Below are 20,172 nucleotides of genomic sequence, written 5' to 3' on the forward strand. Positions count from 1 at the left end.
AGCACGAAACATACAAAATGAAAGAAAAATAATATACAGATAACAACGTCACGTCAAATTAAAGCAGTCGTATCTGTATATTTCTCTGGTGAACATTTTAACACAAAAAAAAAGGATTTATGCGTGAAAATGAAAATTAAGGATTTGATTAAGCTTTAGGGTGTGGCACGTGACACGTGGCGTATAAAAGAGAGAGACGGAGTCTAGAGAGTACTTTCCCACGCAAAATATTGGACCCTGTAATTAAAAAAACTCATTAAAATCATATAACGATTCAAAACTATGACGGAACGATGACCACATCTTTTGTACTTAATACAAAGAAAATGACAACATCTTCTTCTTCTTCTTCCTCTGTAATTATGAAGAACCGTTGAAGAGATTTGCATAAATACAATCTTGTCTTGTGAATATATATAAAAAAGACTTTCTGCAAAAGTAATCATTCAACAAGTTCTTTATTATAAGAAATGGATGAAGAAGCAGCGATCGATCGTTTACCTTTACACCTTCTTGCTTATATATTTTCTCTGGTCACCTCTTTCACCGAATTGGCCCAGTAAGTGTTTTGATTTTATTTTTCATTAAAGGAAACAAATTTGAAGTTTTTTTGATGAATTTGTTTTTTTGTAGAGCAAGTGGGGTTTGTAAGAAGTGGAGAAAAGCTGTGAACCAATCCATGGCAAGAAGACAATCTCTGAGCTTTGCTGGTTGGAAAATGGACGATGATTCCACTTCTCGTCTCGTTCATCTCGCTTACAATCTCAAAGAACTCGACATGTAATCCCCTCTCTCTCTCCCTCTATGTGCTTGATTTGACCTTCAATGGTGGATTTGTATCCATATTTAGAGTCTAAAACATTGGTAAAGATTTGTCTTAAACTCTGGTCAAGTTTCCAACTTTACCTTCAGGGTTTTGAAGACATTGACTTGGTTAATCAATACATTACAGAACTTCCAAAAAAAAACTCTGTTTCTTCATATAGTTTTATGTTTTGTCTGTTTTTGCAGATCTAGAAGCAGATGGGGTTGTCATATAACTGATAATGGTCTTTACCAGATAGCTTCTACTAGATGTGTATCCAATTTAACCTCAATCTCTTTATGGGGCATGACCGCCATTACTGACTCTGGTGTTGTTCAACTGGTAATCTAATAATGCCTTAAAATTGGAATCTTGAATATTCATTTTTTTATCATCTTAAAAAAAAAGAATCTTTTATTTCTTGGTTTGATAGGTATCAAAAACTTCTTCCTTGCAACATCTGAACATTGGAGGAACATTCATCACCGACGAGTCCCTTTTCGCCATTGCAGAACGCTGCCATCACCTCAAGGTAAACCATAATCTAATCTCTTTGGTTTTGTCTGAAGTCATAAACTGGTTCTTTTATGCTTTATGCAGACAATCAGTATGTGGTGTTGCCGCCATGTGACAGAGAGAGGCCTTCTTGTTCTCGTCAACAAATGTAGAAAACTAGAATCTCTCAACTTATGGGGAACTAGAGTTCCTGTTGATTGCTTCATTGCTTTACTTACCATCAGTCCTGCACTTCAGATCAAACCCATTCAGTTACTCCTCAATGCTCAGAATCCACCACCACCTTTGTTGCATGCTGTCTAGTCTTTTGTTGCTTTCCTTTGTATATAGTAATTCATAAAAAAAAAACTGAACTCTCCAATTCTCTTATGTGTTCTCTCATCAATAAAAAGATTATATAAATTATTCAGTAAAGATTCTATATATATTTATATAATAAGTTGCATAAAGATTCAACAGAAGCTGAAAGACACACACACATACACACACACAGGCTTTCTGACTATAAAATCTGCAGTCTACAAATACAAGAATCAAAATCAGAAAACTCTTTCTAACGCCATTTCATATATATCCTCAACTTAAGGATCTCTCTAGAAGTTGAATTGGTTTGGTTGTGTCATAGCAAAAACACCAGCAATGGAAGCCATGAGAAGCACAAGACAAGAACGGTGTTTGGTGAATAGGCAACAGCAGCTAAGGATCTTGAGAACTGAACTGAACCTGAGTAGGTCCCAGCAGTTGAGTCCATGTCTGGAGCTCTTGTCTGAAGAGTAACGTTTTTGCACGAACCAAAAGCTGCTTCTGGCTGATAACATCAAATTAAACCCAATGTTTTTAGATGGTTTAGGCTTGTAAAATAGAGAAGCTAATATTATTTTATTACCTGGCAGGCAGCAAGAGTTTCACAACCGCAGATAACAGGTCCATTCATTCTGTCTAGAACTTCGAAAACGCCTCCTCCGTCACTTCTCTGCAATGGTTTTGTTTAATAAAACTCGCCGGAAAATGTAATATGTTCTAGTTTTAACTATTGATTCAGTTACCATGTAGAAGTTAACAGCGAGAAAGTTTGGCATTCTGTTCCCAGCTGACTTGAGACAAGTCCCAACCATCTCAGCAAGTGGAGCTGAGTGTTCCTTGCAAGCATCTTTCTCTACCGGAAACGTCGGAAAGTAGTTCATCAAGAAAAGAGATGAGCTTTTCGAATTCAAAGGCTGTGACTCTTTTCTGTTCGGACAAGAACCTCGCTTCACACCAGGATCTCCAGCTTTATAGGATAATAGCAAAAGAAAGGTTACTCAAAGAATGAAAAAGAGTTGAACTTTGAGATTGATACTCACATTCGTTTTCGACAATGTATCTCCACTGATACGCAACGCCTTCTTCATCTTCTTTAGCAGCAACAGAAGTGAAAACCAAGAGCCTGTGATTCTCTTGCACCATGTCAGTCACAGTAGGCCAGTCTTCACCCCTTTTGGGCATTTTTGAAACGGGAAACCAGTACTTGTCCAGACCAGCGTTTGCAAACAGAGTTGATAAGCCTTTAGGTCTGTGCACATAGTCCTCAATGATGATGGTGACAATCTCTGTTGGGTTCTGAGTCAAGAACGCCTCAACTTCCCTCAATGTGTTAATTGCAGGTTGCTGATTAAGGAAACAAACAAAGTTTCAAGCTTTGGATCTAAATATAGTAAAAGATGTGAAGATCAGTTTTTTACAAAGGCGGTGAAGTTGAAGCATTGGCCTCGGAGAGAATGGCAAAGCCAGATGTCGTCGTTGAAGTCATACATATCCAGCATTAGTCCTCTAACTCCATTCTACAGCAAAATGTAAAACCAACATTCAAAGAGTTTTTTTACCACAAAAGAAGTAACATGTCAAAATAGTAATGAGAAGAGTCCTCCTTATTACTCTGAGCTGATTAGTAACAGTATCTTCTTGGTTGAAGAATGTAAGCCTCTGAACACCTGGCAAAGGCGGTTGATTTGCATTGCTAAAGGCATTATGAGTCATCAACCATGTATACTTGTTAAAAGGCAATCCATTGATCTACACAATTAAGAAAGAAAAAAAAACACATCTTTAGCAAAACCCATCTTCAAAGTTGAAAACTTTTGATGCAACCAATCTTCAAATCAGCAAATCTTACAATGGAAGTTGGCATGGTGGCTTGGCCTCTAGTGCAAATGGGTTTAGTTCTTCCAATAGCAGGACAGTTCCCACAGTATAGACCAGGGACACAGTCAGTGGCTGAGGAGCATGACTCCAGCATCTGAGAAGAACCATAGCAAGATCTTTATTAGATTTAAGACCCAATTTGATGAAAAAGAATAAAAAAAACCGGAGAAAGAAGCAAGAACCTGGCAGTTCCCATTAGAGCAAGCAGAGGAAAGGGAGAAGAAGAAGGAAAGTAGGAGAAGAAGGAGAGAGACTGATACGACTCTGCTTAAGCCGTTGGTGCACGCCGACATCGCTCCTTAGCTTAAGCAGAAAGAGATAGATAGAGAGAGAAATCTGTGTGAATGATGTTTCGATCTACTGTTGATTTATTGGGGTTTTAAGACAGAGACAAAAGTATGTTTTAGGTAATAAAACGCGGGCTTCATTGATTTGTTAACCAAACGTAATTGTCTCTGAGAGATGATGGATTTATAAAAAGAAAAAGGTTTTGCTTCTTTTTTTTTTTTGTGTTTGTTTGTTTTCTTCGACAAGGTTGAATCTTTTTTCCCACCAGTCTGATATAAAACTCAGTTTAAGAAGATAAACCACGTCAAAAAGTAGTTCAATTATGGACCAAAAACACCCTCTTTTAACATTATGATTGATAATTAGAGACTACAGTTTCTAAATGTTGTACACCAACCACACCATTCGTGGTGAGTATACGTACATACAACTTATGAGTTATGAGAACGGTGATCCTAAAAACCATTTATCAAAACAAACCTTTATATAGTTAAAAAAAAAAAAAAACCTTAATACATACGTTTAGTATATGCATCTTTCTATAAATAAATGAAGTATCCTTTTGTTTAAACTTCCTAAATTTTACTCAAATCATTATTTGTAACTGTTGTTTATGCCCGTTAGGGTCTATTAGTGGAACTTAATTACTTCAAAAGAAAAGAAAGAAAAACTTGCTAGATTATCATCCTATTGTAGTGTTAGATCTCTCGTATGTGGTATCTCTCATAAAAGTATTTAATTTCACAAATCAACGCTTTCATTTTTCTAGTGACTGCATTGACCTAGAATATTATTTGATATCTTTTTTCTGTTTTGGCCAACGGTGGTCACATGCGTGGGGACACATGTTTTTTCTGTCCTCTAGAATTCATTATTGAATTTTGAAAGATCATTTTTACGAATATTCACCCTAGATAACAAGAACCGGAACTGAATCAAAAGCAAATCCTATAACAGGAAAGCAAAAGCCGTAACTGAAAAAGCAAAACAAAGACTTAATTAGAGTTAAGAACTGGTACTAGTCTCAAACATATAAAATTTCTTAGTTTCTGAAGATCCCAAGAATAAGATTACTGTTGATACATTACGCATGCATGTTTTTACTTCTTAATAATTAAGAAACACACAACATTCCGTTTCAATAATGAAATTAGCAACTCTCTCTAGTACCTACATATAGAGTCCAACCAACCACATAACTGATATCCTTAGCATTGTCAAACTAAAGCAAATTTACCATTAGTTCCTATGTAATGCGCAAATACTTTTCTCAGTATCGAAACATACTCACACGTATGTTTGTATTTTCACAACCATGCATGCGTTTTCAGACAACTAGAATACTTTGGCAATACGTACGTGAAAACTAAATCAACCAAGGAATACTGGCATATTTAACGTGTCTATGTATACTCTCATCACAAGCCAAAACTTACCAGAGAACTTACTTTATCCGATATGTCTATGAAGCTTCATTATGTCTTCAGTCACCATGTGAACCTTCTTTGGATTGCTGTTACAAGGTTCCACATATATCTGTATGACTGTATTATCAATCATATAACCAAATATTAAGAGAGATCGATCTTTCTCGATCAATCTCTTTGCCCCGAAACTTTTTCAAGTTTTTATATATTTCACACAAACAACGCTCATTCTGTGACATCTCTAATATGACATTTGGTAAAAGCTTCCTCATTTTCCACGCTTCACTAGCAAGCATACAATGTAACAATCCAAACATTGACAATACATAAAGGTACTAAAAGTCAATCCAAGCATCGAAATATCTTCTCTAAATCATCTATGTGTGATACGTGTCTTTAAGATTTCTACGTGAACTCTCATACACTTCGTAAAGCTAGGCATGAAAAAATCCTACCAGGCAAACAATAAAGCGAAAATAAAACACGAGTATAAGATTTAATGGTTTATAAAAACTTTACTCGAATTCAAGGGAGAGCTCCTTTACAATTGATCAAAAGCTTCCACCGACGTCTGATCTCATCACCTTGTTTGGGTTTCTGTCACAACCTCGTCCAAAGCTTCCGCATTTTGTTGGACTAAGGCTTCAACACTTCATACTTATTACGCATATGCCCTTTGACAGTATTGCAAATCATCAAACGAACCTAAATGAGTTTTTTTTTGTGTGACTTTTGTGTATGTAGTATCTAGCATTATCAAAGAACATATTAAGCCATACGTTTATTAATTTAATACTTTTATAGAATTGATGATATTTTCTATTAAGTAATCCATAATATATCTTTTATTAAGGAAATACAGTTGGTGAAAAGCATTCTATAAAAACCATTTCCATTTAATTAAATATACATAGCTAAAACAGGATAAAGTTTTCTAGAATCCAGTGGTGATGCCATTTTTGTTAGCTTTCTCTATTTGTTATTTTGTTTGTTAGCATATGCCCATTGACTGTATTGCAAATCATCAAATGAACCAAAATGAGTTTTTTTTTGTGAACTTTGTGTATGCAGTATCTAGCATTATCAAAGAAACATTTTAAGCCATACGTTTATTAATTTAATACTTTTATAGAATTGATCTTTTCTATTAATTAAGTAATCGAAAATGTGTCTTTTATTAAGGAAATACAGTTGGTGAAAATATCCTATAAAAAACATTTCCATTTAAATAAATACAAAGCTAAAACAGGATATAAATTTCTAGAATCCAGTGGTGATTCCATTTTTATTAGCTATCTCTATTTGTTATTTTGTTTGTTAGCATTTTTGGACTCCAGAAAAACCAACAAGTGTAATTTATTTTACTAACATTTATTGTTGTTTATCATTTTGCTTAAAGTGGCTAAATGCTTTAACCATGGTTCCTCATATATATACGTCGATTACTTATCTCATAGATTACAACGACATAAGAGTGCTTCGAAATCATCTTGTGATACACAAAATATTCTTCAGTTGAAAACAAAGTGTGTTTATAAGCTTGTGATCAGCACTCCTTAGCTATAATTTTATTAAGTGTTTGTTCATCAAAACATTGAGGTATGAATCTATCTTTATTGGCATGTCTCTATTTAGTCATTCCTATAATTTGAGCCAGATAATCTTTGTTCTTTCAGAATTATATATGGACCAAAACATGAATGATTTTTCGGAATCAGATACTCCATTCAGCTTCGAACAGTTATTATATGGAGATGATTGGCAGAGGTGGGACACTTATCCGAGCGTTGATGTTAATGCCAACTCAATAGAGCCTAATCATTCGATGGTCGAGATGAACCATGATGGTATGACAATAGATGCTACTCCAATTTCAATGATATATCCAATGGTAATAATCTACTTTCTGCATGTTTTTTTTAGAGATATTAAAGTATGGATAAATAATATAAGACTTATTGAAAATGTATAGGAAGAAACATTCGAGCAGTGGTTACAGACACTGGCCAATGGATCATTTGAAATACCATCATATGAAGAACTCAACTTCACGTATGAGGTATGGTGAAAGATAATATATATAAAGGTATATTTTATGTAACATATAATCAATTTATTGGTAACTTATTTGGTTATATTGCATTTGTACATTTTTTTCTCAGTGGATATGCATTTGAATCATAGTTGAAGAAAACAAAAAGGAATATATATGCTGCAATTGGATTGTTGATTTTTAAAATGATATGACGTCCAATGACTTATTTCATTATTTCCATAAATTTTTACAGTATTTAACATGAATAGAATGAAATACTCATTCCATCAATTCCACAAACATTCCAAAAAATATACAAAAAATACATTCATATGCAATTTTAATTATGAGTGAATAGAATGAAAATATTTCTTTTTTAACTAATTCCATTCATCTTATTCCATCTATTTTGATTCCACTAATTTCATTTCATTGTTACCATTGACAACCATAATGTGCATGGTTGTAAATTTAGAACTCTGTAACCATATATATATATATTCAAAAGTTTATTAGTGTATTTTTTTCTAGGAATTATTGCTCATGAGTGAGCAGATAGGAGATGTCTGCATTGGTGTAGACGTTGATATCATTGAGGGGAATCTGAAACGAAGAAAGTATGAAGATCGTTCTGGTCAAGCGGAGAAGTGTGTGATATGTCTCGATGAACTTAAGTGCAATGATGAGGCTTCTACACTGGCATGTGGGCATGATTTTCACTACGAGTGTATCAAAAACTGGCTAATGGTCAAGAACAAGTGTCCTCTTTGCAAGCAACAAGCTCTTTAATTGTTTCATGATGCTGAATATTTGAATGTGTTAGTATTGCTAACATTGGTTTCTTTTGTTCAAGTATCGGTATTCGGTAGTTTAATAAAAACAAATATGGAAGTTTCATAACAAAAAAAAAAGTCTACCAAAATTTATGCAAGTTAATTATCATTCAAGACAACACCCACTGCAATTTGTCAAAAATGGTGAAACTCTTGCAAGACCTTACCTGTGAAGTGATTGTCCTTTTTCATGTTTAATAATAATAATTAATTACAGTATTATTTATGACTTTCAGAAAACTCTATCTATCAACCGTTCTTTACTGATTTTTCCACCCATCACTGCTCTATTTTTTATTTATGGCATCGGGAAAAAAAGAGAAGAAAAAGAAATATTATATGCAATCTTTTTTTTTTTATGCAATCTTACCGGGTGTTAATACTTATAACTACATTTAATGATAAATCTGCTTTGTTAAATCCAGTACAAAATCAATTATTGAATTTATAGACTATAAAGTTGTGAACAAAATACAAATTATCACTAATGGGAATATTCATATACAGTATAATAACGTAAGCCACCAGATTATGGCTAGAGTGATTTGCCACGCGCCTGCCTATTTATTATGAAAAGCCTCAGTAACTTTGTGATGAGAAGAATTCACAGAGAGAGAGAGGAGAGAGATGGGTAATTCCGACGAAGGTGATCGTCTTCCTGCTCCATCTTCTTCGGACGAACTCTCGAGCATTCTCCGGCAGGTACTGTCCCGTGCTCCCACAGCTCAACCTTCTTTCTCACCGAAGAAAATCGTTTCCTCCGCTGAGATGTTCAACCGAACCTTCCCCCTCGTTCCCGGCGGAGCGGTTTCTTACGCCGCTTGTGCAGCCGCTGAAACTGGGGAAGGCAAATGTGGTTTCGAAAACAAGGTAAACTTAACGATGTTAGTTTCCGTGAAACTACCCTCGCTTTTGATTAAAGAAAAAATAACTTAGTTGTTGTTTTTGCTTGGTAATGGTTAACACAACACTAAAGAGAAATGGAGCTAGACAGCGAAATTCATTGAAGAGAAACATTGATGCACAGTTCCACAACTTGTCTGAAAAGGTTTCGTCTTTATCCTTTTAAGATTCTTGATTTGGTTTAAAAAAAAACTAGAGATAATAATAGAAACTGGATATATGCAGAGGAGGAGGAGCAAGATCAATGAGAAAATGAAAGCTTTGCAGAAACTGATACCCAATTCCAACAAGGTGGTAAATACCAAGTTCGCCTTTTTATCCTTCAGAACTCAGTTGTGAGAACCATTTGTTTTGTTTTTTATGTTTTGTAGACAGATAAGGCCTCAATGCTTGATGAAGCTATAGAATATCTGAAACAGCTTCAACTTCAGTTTCAGGTTCTTTTTCTATATGTTCCTTACGCTATGATCATGAACAACTAAATTTGTAAAACCAAACATCTGATTAACTTAATGAATGCAGACGTTAGCCGCTATGAATGGTTTAGGCCTAAATCCTCTGCGATTACCACCAATTCTACCGCCTACGCAGACAAGGATCACTGGAACCTCAGAACAAGGGCTGAACCTTGAGACTCTGCTTGGTGGTTCTCACTCGATGGCTAACCGTGAACCACCCGAAACTCAGGAAATGTGCTTTCCCACAACCACTCTGCTTTGAAGACAACGTTCAGACAGTGAAGAGGATCCGAAGTCAGATTTCCTCTCCACAGAAACATGAGTCGAAAATGATTTGTAGAGTCTAGTATTTGGTTATATAAGTGTTATGCTAATAAGCTTTAGGACTGAACAAAACTGAGTAGCTTCATTATAATGATGTCAGAATAAATTTAACTACATGATTAAGATCAAATGGCTATGTCTGTGAGTTGCAGCCATCCGTACGCACACCGGTCTCGGATACTTCGAGCCATGGATGCTGCTGACTGAACCGCAGGTCTTATCTTCGTCAATGCTTTCTCTACTTGAATTCTGACACCAACATCCATCTGCTTTTTTATTAAATGCCAGAGAGATTATCAGGGATCTAGACAGCACAAATTGATTGTGATAAAACTTGTATAAGAAGATAAGATTGTAAAGTAGAAACCTTTTCTAGATTGCACTGGGTGTCTAATATGTGGCAAAAGTATGACAGCTGCTTGTACAAGTCTGCTTCAGTGTACTGTAATAAGACAAGGCTTGGAGTCAAAAGTTGTTCTATGAAGCAACAGAAAGATAAGACTTCTTACAAGGTGGATGAGGGCATATACCTTTCTTAAGAGGGTTCCATTACAATTAGGATAGTTTGGACAAACTGTTCCCCGTTCACGGTCACCAAGCAAACGGAAGTTGGGGCTGCGAGTCGTGTGCTTGCAAGACTCATCGTCACACTGAATAAAATTCATAGGCCTTACTTAATAATGACAGGTGTTCAAATTATGAATATTAACGAGGCAAGTGAGAAGGTTTTTTTACGCACCATCATTATGCCTTTGTAGTACATAGATACAAACCCATCGATCTGCCTTTTCACCTGAAATGCATGATAACAAGTTAATTACCAAACCATTTGTTCTACAAGCCAAATCAGAAGGATACAACAGTTCTTTACTTTTGAGAAACATAGAAATTAAGATATTTTTTAACAAAGCTTATCTACCTGGTTAGCTATCATTGCAGGGGATATTCTTCCCGTGCTACCTTCTGGCTCACATTTCGGGCATTGCAGCTTAAGCCAGAATGTAGAATCAGATTCCTCTGTTTCAGATTTCTTACTGATCGACGCATAGACTGAGCTAGTAATAGATGGACAATTGAAAGCAGCAGAGCAGCTGGGGCATGCTAATGCTAACGGCTCGCAGCTCTTGTATCTGCGTTTTTTACATGTAAATTACGTTGTTGCAAATCTTGAATTCTAAGAATATCTCAAATCCTGGAGAAAATATATTATAGGAAGGAAGCATGGTAGCAAATTACAGTTACCTTTCTTCATCGCTTGTAGCAAACAAGAGGGATGCAGAAGGATCACTGCTAGTAGCATCGTTTGATCTGCTTCGATACTATTAAACACATTGTTTACAACCATTTATCAGTATTGATAATCATCCTATATGAAATTGGAGATTGGAGTTAAATGAAAGCTGTTTTACCTTTGATGGGTCAAGTCCTAAACACTCGGCTAACCTCTCAGGACTTGTGCCCTGAATCTCTGCGCATAAACGAGACACCACAGGATGAATCTGCTGTGCCAAGTAGTAATCTATGTCAACCAACCATTTGCTGTCTTCTGATTTCACCTCATCAGGATGCCTAGCACGTTCGGCAATCCCTGCTGAGCTGGCAGAGCTAGTATTACCCTGCACAAAGGAAGAGTTAAAAAATTTAGTAGAGAGGCAATTTGGTTCGGATTGTATTAAGCTGGTCTTCTGTGTTGGGAACCTGTTCATAGCAGATTATATATGGTACAGTATCCTTAGCATTGAAACCTTCTTTATAACCACGTTGCCTCATTCTGAGTGCGACCTGAGAAAAAAAAACGGTTCAACCGCACAATCAGAGTTCAGTGAAAATATGAAAAGTATAAACTTTAAGAATAATTCCGGTGAGCAATAATGCAAATATATACTCACTTGAACGTGTGGTTGGCTTTTGGAATCTGGATAAGCTTCTGGTGACTTAGTCAATGCCTTGGTGATGACATACTTCTCAAGTGCAACTTTCCCATTTCTCATTTCCTCTTTTATCTGTTGGATGGACAAAGCATACATGTATTGGATGACAAAGAAGAGCATACTAATTAAAAAAGGTTACTAAATGGAGGTTAACAAAGATTACCTTCATAAGCTCGCTATGAATTGCTTCAACAACATCCTCACATGACCTGCAAAGAAGACAGGACTTGTTGTGCGTTGCATGAGAAAGTAAAAATTATTGTTTTCACTTAATGTTTTAGAACATACCCTCCACACAAGATCTTAGACAAGCATAAATCTCCAATTTCCTTGGAAAGTAAGCTCCAATCTCGACGAACCATGTCCACACCTTTTCTTTCAATGTCCTGCATTGAGAAGTCATATAGTACTCAAAACATTTTCTAAAAGAAAAGATAGCCAAAGTGTAAATTAAATATTACCTCACAAGTCTTCCCGTCCTTGAACTGCAACTTGACGGCAGCATATTTTTTTTTTCTAAGAAGAAGCATCCTCTTATATATGCCATCACAGTCAATTTTCAGACATCTATACTTCTTATTGACCTAGAAATCGAAAGCGAGAAAGTGAGACCAAATCAAATGTCTGCTTTTTACAGTACATTGTCTATAATTATAGCGGTTTGAGTTTTCCATTGCGTGATGTTTCATGCATCAAGAAACCAAACATCAAGGTTGCAAGTATCTAATGCATATTGGTTTGGTAATAGAAAGGTTTAAAACTAAGGGTGAAAGGCTGGAGAAAAATCTATTATCCAACCTACCTCTTGGATGACTTTTGTTTTAATGGCTTTCACCTCTTCGATATCATCTAGTCCACTGTGAATCATGATTGAATCTGTGTCACCGTAAATCACCTGCGTAATAGCAAGATGTTTAGTTCTACAACTGATAAAGAGAAATGCGGACACATTACATCAATTATCTACTGACATGCATTTCGTGGGACTCAAAGTATAGGAAATACCTCTAGGTTTAAATGATTCTGGACAAGATCCACGGTTCTTTGCAGGATCTCCCTTCCCTGCAGTGTTGGGGAATTAATCGGATCACACGAGAATAGAGAAAAAAAACAACGAAAATTGTGTAACTAGGAAACTTAGAGAGCATAACTTACCTGTAGTGTTATGAGCTCTGCTAAAGGCTTAGCGTAGAATCTTGAATTGGAAAAACCCAGACATCCATACATACTGTGTTTAGAATGAATAGGAAAACATTAATTAAAAATGTGTATTTATCGCCAGCACAACCTAAAACCGTAAATACAAACCTATTGGCTGTGAGCTTTATTGCCTGCTGCCTAATGTCAAGCTCCCAGTACTTAAGACCTGTTTCCTTTGCCATCTTTAGTTTGACGCTTTTCCTTATACTGACCAAATGTTCCATCAACTGAAACAAAGACATACAGTGAATTATCATCTAATCTTTTATTCGACTGGGCATAAACAGAACAAGAGAGAAAATCATAGTGGTACCAAGAAATGCACAGAGCTCTAGTTTAGAAGATGATGTCAAGGTTAGTTTAGTTGAACTACAGAACGCAGCAATCACTAATACAATACTGAACAGCTCAGTCGTTTTAATTTGAGGATTTTCCACATACACCTTCAGAGAAATCGAGGCAAACTAATGCTTTCGGTGAGTTTTTATTTCTTTCTATTAGTTTCAGACGGATTTGGGGTGACTTACAGATTTTGTGTTTGACGAAGTATAACAGATCGCATACAGAGCCGAGTAAAGTCACAATAGAAAGCAACTAGTGCAATGGTGAATATACCTTTGGAAGAATTCCAGGTGTCTGACTCGACGGTAAACGAGGAACTCCGTCTTCTGATCGTGGTATGGTCGTGAAACAGATATTATATTCCTGAAATTACCATGACCGTTAACCACAAATCAAAGGAAACAGACATCCAAGGCTTGAAAAATAGAAAATAGTCGGCTAACCTGTATAATAGACGGGTAAAGACTATTGAAATCGAGAAGCAAAACATATTTGTCATATAAGCCTTTCTTTGGCTCCAAGACCAGTCCACCAGCGTAGGCTGGACCCTTCTTTGTTTTGTTTCCCTTGGACGGATCATTTTCCAAAGCCAGGTCAGCTTCCAATTCATCAACATTGTGATCCTCCGGACCATGATTCATTCTTCTTTTTGATGACTTTATTTCCTTCATACGTTGAGAAAGTTTGTCTGGGAGGATGTACTTTTTCGAGTGGAATGTATGTAGCAAGTAGTATTCAATTCTCTGCGCCCTGGCTCCCTGGTAATGAACCATAGAAAACATGAGTGTTCAAAGCATAGAGAGAGAAAAGGAGAGCTGAAACAGGAGTCATTACCTGAAGAGTTTTCCCCCAAAGATTGCCACTGATGTTAGTTAGCTGGAGAGTGAGTGGAAGAACACTTAGATGAAACATGAGCTCCATGGATAACCACGCATCTGTCTCACCGCATTCAATCTGAATGCGAAGAGAGGCAAAATGTTATAACAAGCAAGCAATGCAGTCGTCACTCATCAACCTATGTCAACTGATGTTTATCTGTAATTCCTTTGCTTCTATGTATGACTGGATTATTTCGTTTGCAAAGAATCATAAGCTATCGTCCTCAGTGAGGTAGTTACAGCTCATATGCATACAAAAAGCTATGAGTGGACTAATTGAAGAACTTACAAGTTCCACAAGTGTTTTAGATGACTGGAACATTTTGGGAATGTCATTAGGCGATATCTCTTTCCTGTCCCGGTTTAGCTGTGTCTTTGAAAGATCTGTTAACGAATAACTGACCTGCAACAACCAGAAGCTTTTATAAGCGAGGGAGTAAGCTTCAGCTCATTGCTTGTAAAATTTGAGCATCATACCTGCTTCAACAAGTCACGAGAACATAGATCTGTATCACACAAGAGTCTTCCAGCAATGCAAGACATGATCCCTAGTGTAGCTCCGGACCCATAACTAGTATTCCCTTTAAGCTTAGGCATGGAAGAGCGTTTGAGACGGCCAATTTTGGACCACATGCTACTCAAAACTTTGCAAGCCTGCATAGTAGTCATAGGGTTTTCAGACAAGAGGTGATCTTCATATGAGAGTAATATACCATCATGGAGCAATTTAATTTCGTCGGAATGTAAATGAAAAAAACACATCTTATTAGTGGTAAAAAGAGTATTTGCTTTACCTGGGCTCTTTGGAGAAGGACATCCAGATCAAAACCTGATATATTATGTCCCACAAGAACATCACTGTCCAATTTGTTCAGCTCCAGAAACAGTCGATTCAGCAATGCTCTTTCACTGCAGTAAGAAAAGAAAAAAATGTTTGATGAAGCAACATGAACTGCCAAAGATATACATGGATCATGAGCACGGCCTATACAGTAACAGAGCTGCGAATACCTATTTTCAAAACTTAAAACGCTGCAGCCGTTCTTTGAATTTCTGTCAGCCACTTCTTTTTTCCAACCAATTGGGTAACCGGTTCCTTCAGGATTCCTAACAACAGTGAAATGACTCAGAATACCAGACCTCTTCCTTTCTGGACCTGGCATTGGAACATCAATCTGAAAGACCAAGGAACATCAAATGTCAAGCTGCTCATGTCTACATAAGATTGTCATTTGAGCAAGAAAAATTGTCATAAACCAGCTTAATACAAATAACTATTGTTGAATGGTGATGTCATGATCATACTAAAGAATATTGTGGTATAACCATCGAGATGAAGCAGCACATCCATATTCTTCACAAAGAGAAACAACGGCTAAAGCATTGGTCAAATGTTATAGAACAAACCTTGGCGTTGTGAAAGCAGAGAACAGACGCAGAAACAATTTCGCTGATGTTCTGCTTTTCATTGACTATAGTCTTTAAATTTATGGCTGTAACTACAGCAGGAGGATGAACAACTTTTTCCTCCGAAACTAAAACAGTGATAACCTTGGGAGATTCAACAGTAACCTCAAACTTGCACCAGCTCACCTGCACAAGTGTCAAGTCCTCATTATTGGAGATATAAAGAACTAAATATCACAAGTAAGACGGTTATGGTACTTTTTAAAGGCCTTACTCGTTGAGAGGGTGAATTGGTAGAAAAGTTTGAAATTTTGAGCCAAGACGGTCCCATTATCTTCCTTTTAAGGATAAAAAGCTCCAAAGCACTGCAAATGAATTAAATTAATAAGCAGAGAAAGTTGCACCGCGCAAAATTTTTGACATAGCGGCACACATTAACTAAAAAGCTTGCAAAAGACCAGTAGATGCAAACTTAACTGATCGACTATCAAAAACAGAGAAAGGTAAAGAAACTCAGCAGTAAGAAGCTTAAACCTGGTGTTAGAGCCAAGGACAGCGCTAAAAGACTCCCCTTTAAGGTCTTCTGGAAGAGGAGGATCCTATGACAACAAGAAAAAGGCAAAGTGTCACGATGATGAGATGTGCAGAAGTTCACAAAAAATAAAAATAAAAGAGAACTTTTAGTTCGACTCAAAGATGAAATGTACCTTAAATGGATAATTTATCTTCAAGACATATTGTTCGCCAACAGGCACATCAGGCCTCTCAAATGCATAGTTTCTCTGATATTCGTCCATGGAGAGCAGAATAGAGAGTCAAAGAAAAGTTTTGCTGCTAAAATACATGAAAAGTAAGTAAATACTCAAACCTTGACAAGTGCCATGCTATAACTGGAAACATTGAGTTGTAACAATTGCTGAGAAAGTTCGTTCTTCAAATTTGATGCCATTTCCTGAGAAGAAAAGGCCAAAAACAATAAATAATAGAGGAAAGTATATTGTTTCTTCCTAGCATGTAACACAGGTAGTCAAACTCACATGTAACTTCCCCCGGAAGGATTCAGGAGAAAGTTTAGAGTCTTTCACCTCTTGCTCGAGCGTGATTAGTTCATGGGAAGGAAATACGGATTCATTGGGGATAGCATAAACACATCTCTGGATATTCTTAACTACCACACAGCAACTCTTGAACGCATCTCCCATCTTAACCTGAATTGTACATAGAGGACATCCAAATCAACCCTCTAGATTTAACCTTACAAAGCAAAAGAAAATGAGTGAAAAAATCTAAGGAGACTCACCTTCCCAAACAAATATATTGTGCCCATACTCGCCCCAAAAGCCTCCTCGTAAGCGTCAAGATTGTAAAAACGAAGTGAACCATCAGCATCCAAATCAAATTCCGTTTGACCTTCGCAATTAGAACTAAGTGGAGCCCCATTCTCAGTCCCACCTTTGACCATCGCTTCCTTCCAACCAGCAGTGGCGCTTAAAGCCGAATCCTTCTCTTTAATATCAACTGTCGCATTCAAAGTAAACACCTCCTTCACTCCTGACTCAGCCTTCGCTTCACTTTGTCTCACATCGTTTGATCCATCCTCAATAACACTACCACTTCCAGGTAACTCCATCTTCTCAGAATCATGCACAGGGGTGACTTCAGATTCTGTCACAACTTCTTCTTTCATCTCTTTCATCAACTCCTTCTCCATGAAAACACGATCACTTGCAGGTTCTGAATCCTTCATTGCCATGCTCGAGGTAACAGAAACCACATTTTTATTCCTAGAGAACATAACTGGAACCGTGGATGGTTGTTTCCTTCTCCTATGCCTCTCTCTATCAATATCATCAGGAGTTACCTCAGCTAAAACCTCATCAAGAATACCCTCACACTTTACAGTATCAGTCTCCTTCCCCTTCTTGAAACTCGAAGATGTGAACATCGAAGAGAGTCTCCCTTCACCTGTGATAGTAGCCGCCGCCTTAAGCGCCGGATTCACCTTCTTAACCTGAGGCTGCTCCTTCCCTTTCTTCTTCTCAGCTTTCTTCTTCCTCAGCCTCCCGCTAAATCCACCACCGTCGTCCGATTCATCAGTCGAATCAGGCCCACTGGGCTTCGTGAAATCCTCCTCCTCGCCTTCGTCGCCGTATCCCAGATCTCCGTCTTCCCCGTCGTCGACTACGAATCCGCGAGCCTCCTCACGCCGCCGGGACACGATCGCATCGTACTCGTCGTCGTCGACTGTATCGAAGATGGGCTGTTCGATCCTGATGTCGTAGCCGCCACCTGAAGATGATAGATTCCGAAGTCCTCCTTGCCGAATCGCTTTCAGCCGCTCTAGAGCTTCCTTCCTAGTCGCTGCCTCCGCGCCTCGGCTTCGTTTTCGGCCAGCCTCCGTCGAGTTATCGCCGGACATTTTTTAGTTTCTTCTAATTTGGGTTTTTTTTTTTTGAAGCCGAGTGTTCGATTTGGGGTTTTACATCTGCGAGATGGCGGGAAAATCGATATAATTTTGGCGCCTCTATCTGCGAGATCCTAATAAGCTTAATATTAATGGGCTTTATCTTGTTTAGTAAAGCCCAGAGAAGAGAAGCTTATTGGGCTTGAAGTTGACAAGTTTGGGAGAAGCCCAGAGAAGCTTTGGCGTGAGAGTGAGAGGCTGGAACAGTGAAGAGGTTAACTTTCAGAGAGGAAAACGATGAGCTAAGCTACACCGTGAGACTGGGAGACTCCACGAACGTTGCGTGAGAACGTGGTTTATGGGCTTGTGAGTTGGGTTGATGACAAGCGTGAGAACGTGGTTTATGGGCTTGTGAGTTGGGTTGATGACAAAGAAGCTAAGAGCATTGCATCAGTGAACCCCGTAGATTATTTTTTTTTTTTTAATTTTTTTTATCATTTTTTACAAAGTATTTTTTTATTATTTTTTTTCTGTTTGATTTTTGTTTTTTTTTAAAGAAAAAATTAATTAATTAATCGGACCAATCGCGGACCGCCACGTACCGTAGGACCCGCACTACAGTGATAATCTGGATTTAGTGCAGTGAACTTTTATGAGACCGTTTCACTTCTTTAATTTATTTTAATATTTTTTTTTTGAAAACTGTGTGAACTCTCCCAAGGAATTCATTGATGCAGATGTTCTAAGTTTGGAGTAAGCAGTCCTGTGGTGGCCACGAGCTTTGTCCAGAGTCTTGAGATCTTTACTTCTGTGTATATTAATTATGCTTTATTCGTTTGATTGTGCCTATAATGATACGGCATTTGCGAGATTTATATTCCTTGAGAATGTAGAAAGAGAATTTAGATTAGGGGTGATGAAAACAAAATTAGCATTTCCATATACTAGGTAGGGCTCAATAATAACATATACAAAATTTTCTTTCTATTAACAAAGGTATTAACGAATTTAATAAAATTTTCGGATCGACTAGGACTAAAAGCTCTAGCCTTCCGATACAATTCTGTTTTTGTCCCTTGTTTTTTACTCACTACCGTCACCGTACGATGACCCAGTTATTGGTGACAGACCAATCAGGGATCGAAACAGCCGCTAGAGTTGCAACTCTCTCCTCCGGCGCCTCCAACGTATGACACTGCGTTCCCGAATCGGAGGAAGCAGAAACCCAACTGGAGAATTCGAATGGGCATCTCGGCGATGCAAACACCTCCTCTGTTTTCAGTTGAATATCGACTTCTTCAAAATCGTCGTGATCAAGATCGACGGCTACGAATGGATGGTTCAGAAGCATCTCAGCCGTCCATCTCTTCTTGGGATCCTTAACGAAACACTTTGTCAGAAAATCTCTTCCTTGTTCCGACAAGTCCTCGGGAATCCTCGGAAGCTCGTCTCCGACACCGATGCGTATCAACAACGACATGAAGTGCGATCCTTCCTTAAAACTCCACGCCGTTTTGCCACTAAACATCTCAACAACGGCGCATCCCAAAGCCCACACGTCAGCTTCTGATCCGTACTCGTTATCGTTAACGGATTCCGGCGCCATATACAACGGCGTTCCTCTAATCTGCACTCCTCCGTCCACTGACGCCGTTACTTCCCCCGCCCTCTTCGCCAATCCGAAATCCGCGATCTTAACGGCGCCGTCACCGAATAACAGAATATTCCCGAGTTTTAAATCGCAGTGAGCGAATCCTTTGGCGTGGATATATCGTAGACCACGAAGCACGGATCCTGTGTGGCGACGCACAGTGGATTCCGGTAGACCCTCACCGTTTAATTTCTTGAGATGGCTCGCTAAGCTTCCTCTCGAAGCGAACTCCAGAAACAAGTTATGCATCTCTTCGCCGTTTTCCACCGTCCGATCCTCGCCGAGACACCGTACGATCTCGTCGCAATCGTCTCCGAGTGTATCCAGAACCCATTTCTCGTTCGCGAGCGAAGCAGCACCGTGTGAGTCTGCAGATTTAACGGCCATAACTTGAGGAAATGCGCCGGAAACGTCGTTAGCCGGCGTCGCTAGAGTAACTGTAGAAAAAGTTCCGTACCCGATGGTTTCTCCTCGAACCCACTCCATTGTAACAAATCTCTGTTGCAGTTTCTGTAATGATTATCTAAAAGCGAGAAGAGAGAAAAACGAAACAGAGCAGAGCATGAAAACAGTTTATGGTTCCTCCTCC

General features: G+C 38.0%; 6 protein-coding genes across 8 annotated transcripts; 3 read left to right on the forward strand and 3 right to left on the reverse strand.

The window, feature by feature from the left end:
* Window positions 1–244: 244 nt before the first annotated feature.
* LOC103829536 (F-box protein At5g67140) lies at window positions 245–1,726 on the forward strand. The gene is made up of 5 exons (XM_009105204.3): window positions 245–559; window positions 634–780; window positions 1,012–1,147; window positions 1,239–1,337; window positions 1,406–1,726. Exons 1-5 carry the CDS (start codon window positions 471–473, stop codon window positions 1,622–1,624), a joined length of 690 nt encoding a protein of 229 aa, XP_009103452.1. The 5' UTR covers window positions 245–470; the 3' UTR covers window positions 1,625–1,726.
* LOC103829535 (PI-PLC X domain-containing protein At5g67130) lies at window positions 1,703–3,956 on the reverse strand. The gene is made up of 8 exons (XM_009105202.3): window positions 3,685–3,956; window positions 3,474–3,596; window positions 3,236–3,373; window positions 3,043–3,141; window positions 2,665–2,968; window positions 2,368–2,591; window positions 2,208–2,294; window positions 1,703–2,129 (listed from the first exon to the last, which is right to left on the reverse strand). The coding sequence occupies exons 1-8, from the start codon at window positions 3,793–3,795 to the stop codon at window positions 1,941–1,943; spliced, it is 1,275 nt and encodes a 424-aa protein (XP_009103450.1). The 5' UTR covers window positions 3,796–3,956; the 3' UTR covers window positions 1,703–1,940.
* A 2,536-nt stretch (window positions 3,957–6,492) lies between these two features.
* LOC103829538 (E3 ubiquitin-protein ligase RNF38) lies at window positions 6,493–8,102 on the forward strand. 2 transcript variants are annotated; one of them, XM_009105205.2, is made up of 4 exons: window positions 6,493–6,816; window positions 6,894–7,108; window positions 7,190–7,276; window positions 7,784–8,102. In XM_009105205.2, the coding sequence occupies exons 2-4, from the start codon at window positions 6,902–6,904 to the stop codon at window positions 8,039–8,041; spliced, it is 552 nt and encodes a 183-aa protein (XP_009103453.1). In that variant the 5' UTR covers window positions 6,493–6,816; window positions 6,894–6,901; the 3' UTR covers window positions 8,042–8,102. The 2 variants fall into 2 exon arrangements, with proteins under 2 accessions (XP_009103453.1, XP_033131768.1); XM_033275877.1 differs by having other exon boundaries at window positions 6,751–7,108.
* Window positions 8,103–8,654: 552 nt separating this feature from the next.
* Window positions 8,655–9,886, forward strand: LOC103829540 (transcription factor ALC). The gene is made up of 5 exons (XM_009105208.3): window positions 8,655–8,955; window positions 9,062–9,133; window positions 9,214–9,279; window positions 9,360–9,425; window positions 9,511–9,886. Exons 1-5 carry the CDS (start codon window positions 8,713–8,715, stop codon window positions 9,706–9,708), a joined length of 645 nt encoding a protein of 214 aa, XP_009103456.1. The 5' UTR covers window positions 8,655–8,712; the 3' UTR covers window positions 9,709–9,886.
* Window positions 9,807–18,402, reverse strand: LOC103829539 (DNA polymerase alpha catalytic subunit). Of its 2 annotated transcripts, none has more exons than XM_009105206.3 (30): window positions 16,829–18,402; window positions 16,566–16,736; window positions 16,397–16,480; window positions 16,236–16,310; window positions 16,063–16,127; window positions 15,803–15,893; window positions 15,529–15,714; window positions 15,133–15,296; window positions 14,916–15,030; window positions 14,599–14,775; window positions 14,411–14,524; window positions 14,078–14,197; window positions 13,687–14,001; window positions 13,517–13,606; window positions 13,010–13,128; window positions 12,857–12,929; window positions 12,707–12,763; window positions 12,504–12,596; window positions 12,163–12,285; window positions 11,990–12,087; window positions 11,865–11,910; window positions 11,660–11,773; window positions 11,469–11,552; window positions 11,180–11,386; window positions 11,013–11,089; window positions 10,690–10,900; window positions 10,510–10,563; window positions 10,301–10,420; window positions 10,138–10,212; window positions 9,807–10,039 (listed from the first exon to the last, which is right to left on the reverse strand). In XM_009105206.3, exons 1-30 carry the CDS (start codon window positions 17,945–17,947, stop codon window positions 9,896–9,898), a joined length of 4,581 nt encoding a protein of 1,526 aa, XP_009103454.1. In that variant the 5' UTR covers window positions 17,948–18,402; the 3' UTR covers window positions 9,807–9,895. The 2 variants fall into 2 exon arrangements, with proteins under 2 accessions (XP_009103454.1, XP_009103455.1); XM_009105207.3 differs by having other exon boundaries at window positions 9,807–10,036; window positions 16,829–17,947.
* Window positions 18,403–18,820: 418 nt separating this feature from the next.
* Window positions 18,821–20,146, reverse strand: LOC103829541 (mitogen-activated protein kinase kinase kinase 18). The gene has a single exon (XM_009105209.3). The coding sequence runs from the start codon at window positions 20,067–20,069 to the stop codon at window positions 19,029–19,031; it is 1,041 nt and encodes a 346-aa protein (XP_009103457.2). The 5' UTR covers window positions 20,070–20,146; the 3' UTR covers window positions 18,821–19,028.
* Between the last annotated feature and the right edge of the window lie 26 nt (window positions 20,147–20,172).

Source organism: Brassica rapa, chromosome A07, assembly GCF_000309985.2.
Source record: "Brassica rapa cultivar Chiifu-401-42 chromosome A07, CAAS_Brap_v3.01, whole genome shotgun sequence".
Taxonomy (NCBI): Eukaryota; Viridiplantae; Streptophyta; class Magnoliopsida; order Brassicales; family Brassicaceae; genus Brassica; species Brassica rapa.

What these genes read in the sequence shown, in the direction of transcription:
- LOC103829536 (XM_009105204.3), top strand. Translation starts at nt 471, where the DNA reads ATGGATGAAGAAGCAGCGATCGATCGTTTACCTTTACACCTTCTTGCT. An exon ending in ACTCTGGTGTTGTTCAACTG is followed by an intron (nt 1,148 to 1,238) that starts GTAATCTAATAA and finishes TTGGTTTGATAG; the next exon opens with GTATCAAAAACTTCTTCCTT. An exon ending in AACGCTGCCATCACCTCAAG is followed by an intron (nt 1,338 to 1,405) that starts GTAAACCATAAT and finishes TGCTTTATGCAG; the next exon opens with ACAATCAGTATGTGGTGTTG.
- LOC103829535 (XM_009105202.3), bottom strand. Translation starts at nt 3,795, where the DNA reads ATGTCGGCGTGCACCAACGGCTTAAGCAGAGTCGTATCAGTCTCTCTC. An exon ending in CTGTTACTAATCAGCTCAGA is followed by an intron (nt 3,142 to 3,235) that starts GTAATAAGGAGG and finishes ATTTTGCTGTAG; the next exon opens with AATGGAGTTAGAGGACTAAT. An exon ending in ATACATTGTCGAAAACGAAT is followed by an intron (nt 2,592 to 2,664) that starts GTGAGTATCAAT and finishes TATCCTATAAAG; the next exon opens with CTGGAGATCCTGGTGTGAAG.
- LOC103829538 (XM_033275877.1), top strand. Translation starts at nt 6,839, where the DNA reads ATGTCTCTATTTAGTCATTCCTATAATTTGAGCCAGATAATCTTTGTT. An exon ending in TTTCAATGATATATCCAATG is followed by an intron (nt 7,109 to 7,189) that starts GTAATAATCTAC and finishes GAAAATGTATAG; the next exon opens with GAAGAAACATTCGAGCAGTG. An exon ending in AACTCAACTTCACGTATGAG is followed by an intron (nt 7,277 to 7,783) that starts GTATGGTGAAAG and finishes ATTTTTTTCTAG; the next exon opens with GAATTATTGCTCATGAGTGA.
- LOC103829540 (XM_009105208.3), top strand. Translation starts at nt 8,713, where the DNA reads ATGGGTAATTCCGACGAAGGTGATCGTCTTCCTGCTCCATCTTCTTCG. An exon ending in TCCACAACTTGTCTGAAAAG is followed by an intron (nt 9,134 to 9,213) that starts GTTTCGTCTTTA and finishes GGATATATGCAG; the next exon opens with AGGAGGAGGAGCAAGATCAA. An exon ending in AGCTTCAACTTCAGTTTCAG is followed by an intron (nt 9,426 to 9,510) that starts GTTCTTTTTCTA and finishes TAATGAATGCAG; the next exon opens with ACGTTAGCCGCTATGAATGG.
- LOC103829539 (XM_009105206.3), bottom strand. Translation starts at nt 17,947, where the DNA reads ATGTCCGGCGATAACTCGACGGAGGCTGGCCGAAAACGAAGCCGAGGC. An exon ending in AGGACGGGAAGACTTGTGAG is followed by an intron (nt 12,088 to 12,162) that starts GTAATATTTAAT and finishes TTCTCAATGCAG; the next exon opens with GACATTGAAAGAAAAGGTGT. An exon ending in GCTACAAGCGATGAAGAAAG is followed by an intron (nt 10,901 to 11,012) that starts GTAACTGTAATT and finishes TAAAAAACGCAG; the next exon opens with ATACAAGAGCTGCGAGCCGT.
- LOC103829541 (XM_009105209.3), bottom strand. Translation starts at nt 20,069, where the DNA reads ATGGAGTGGGTTCGAGGAGAAACCATCGGGTACGGAACTTTTTCTACA.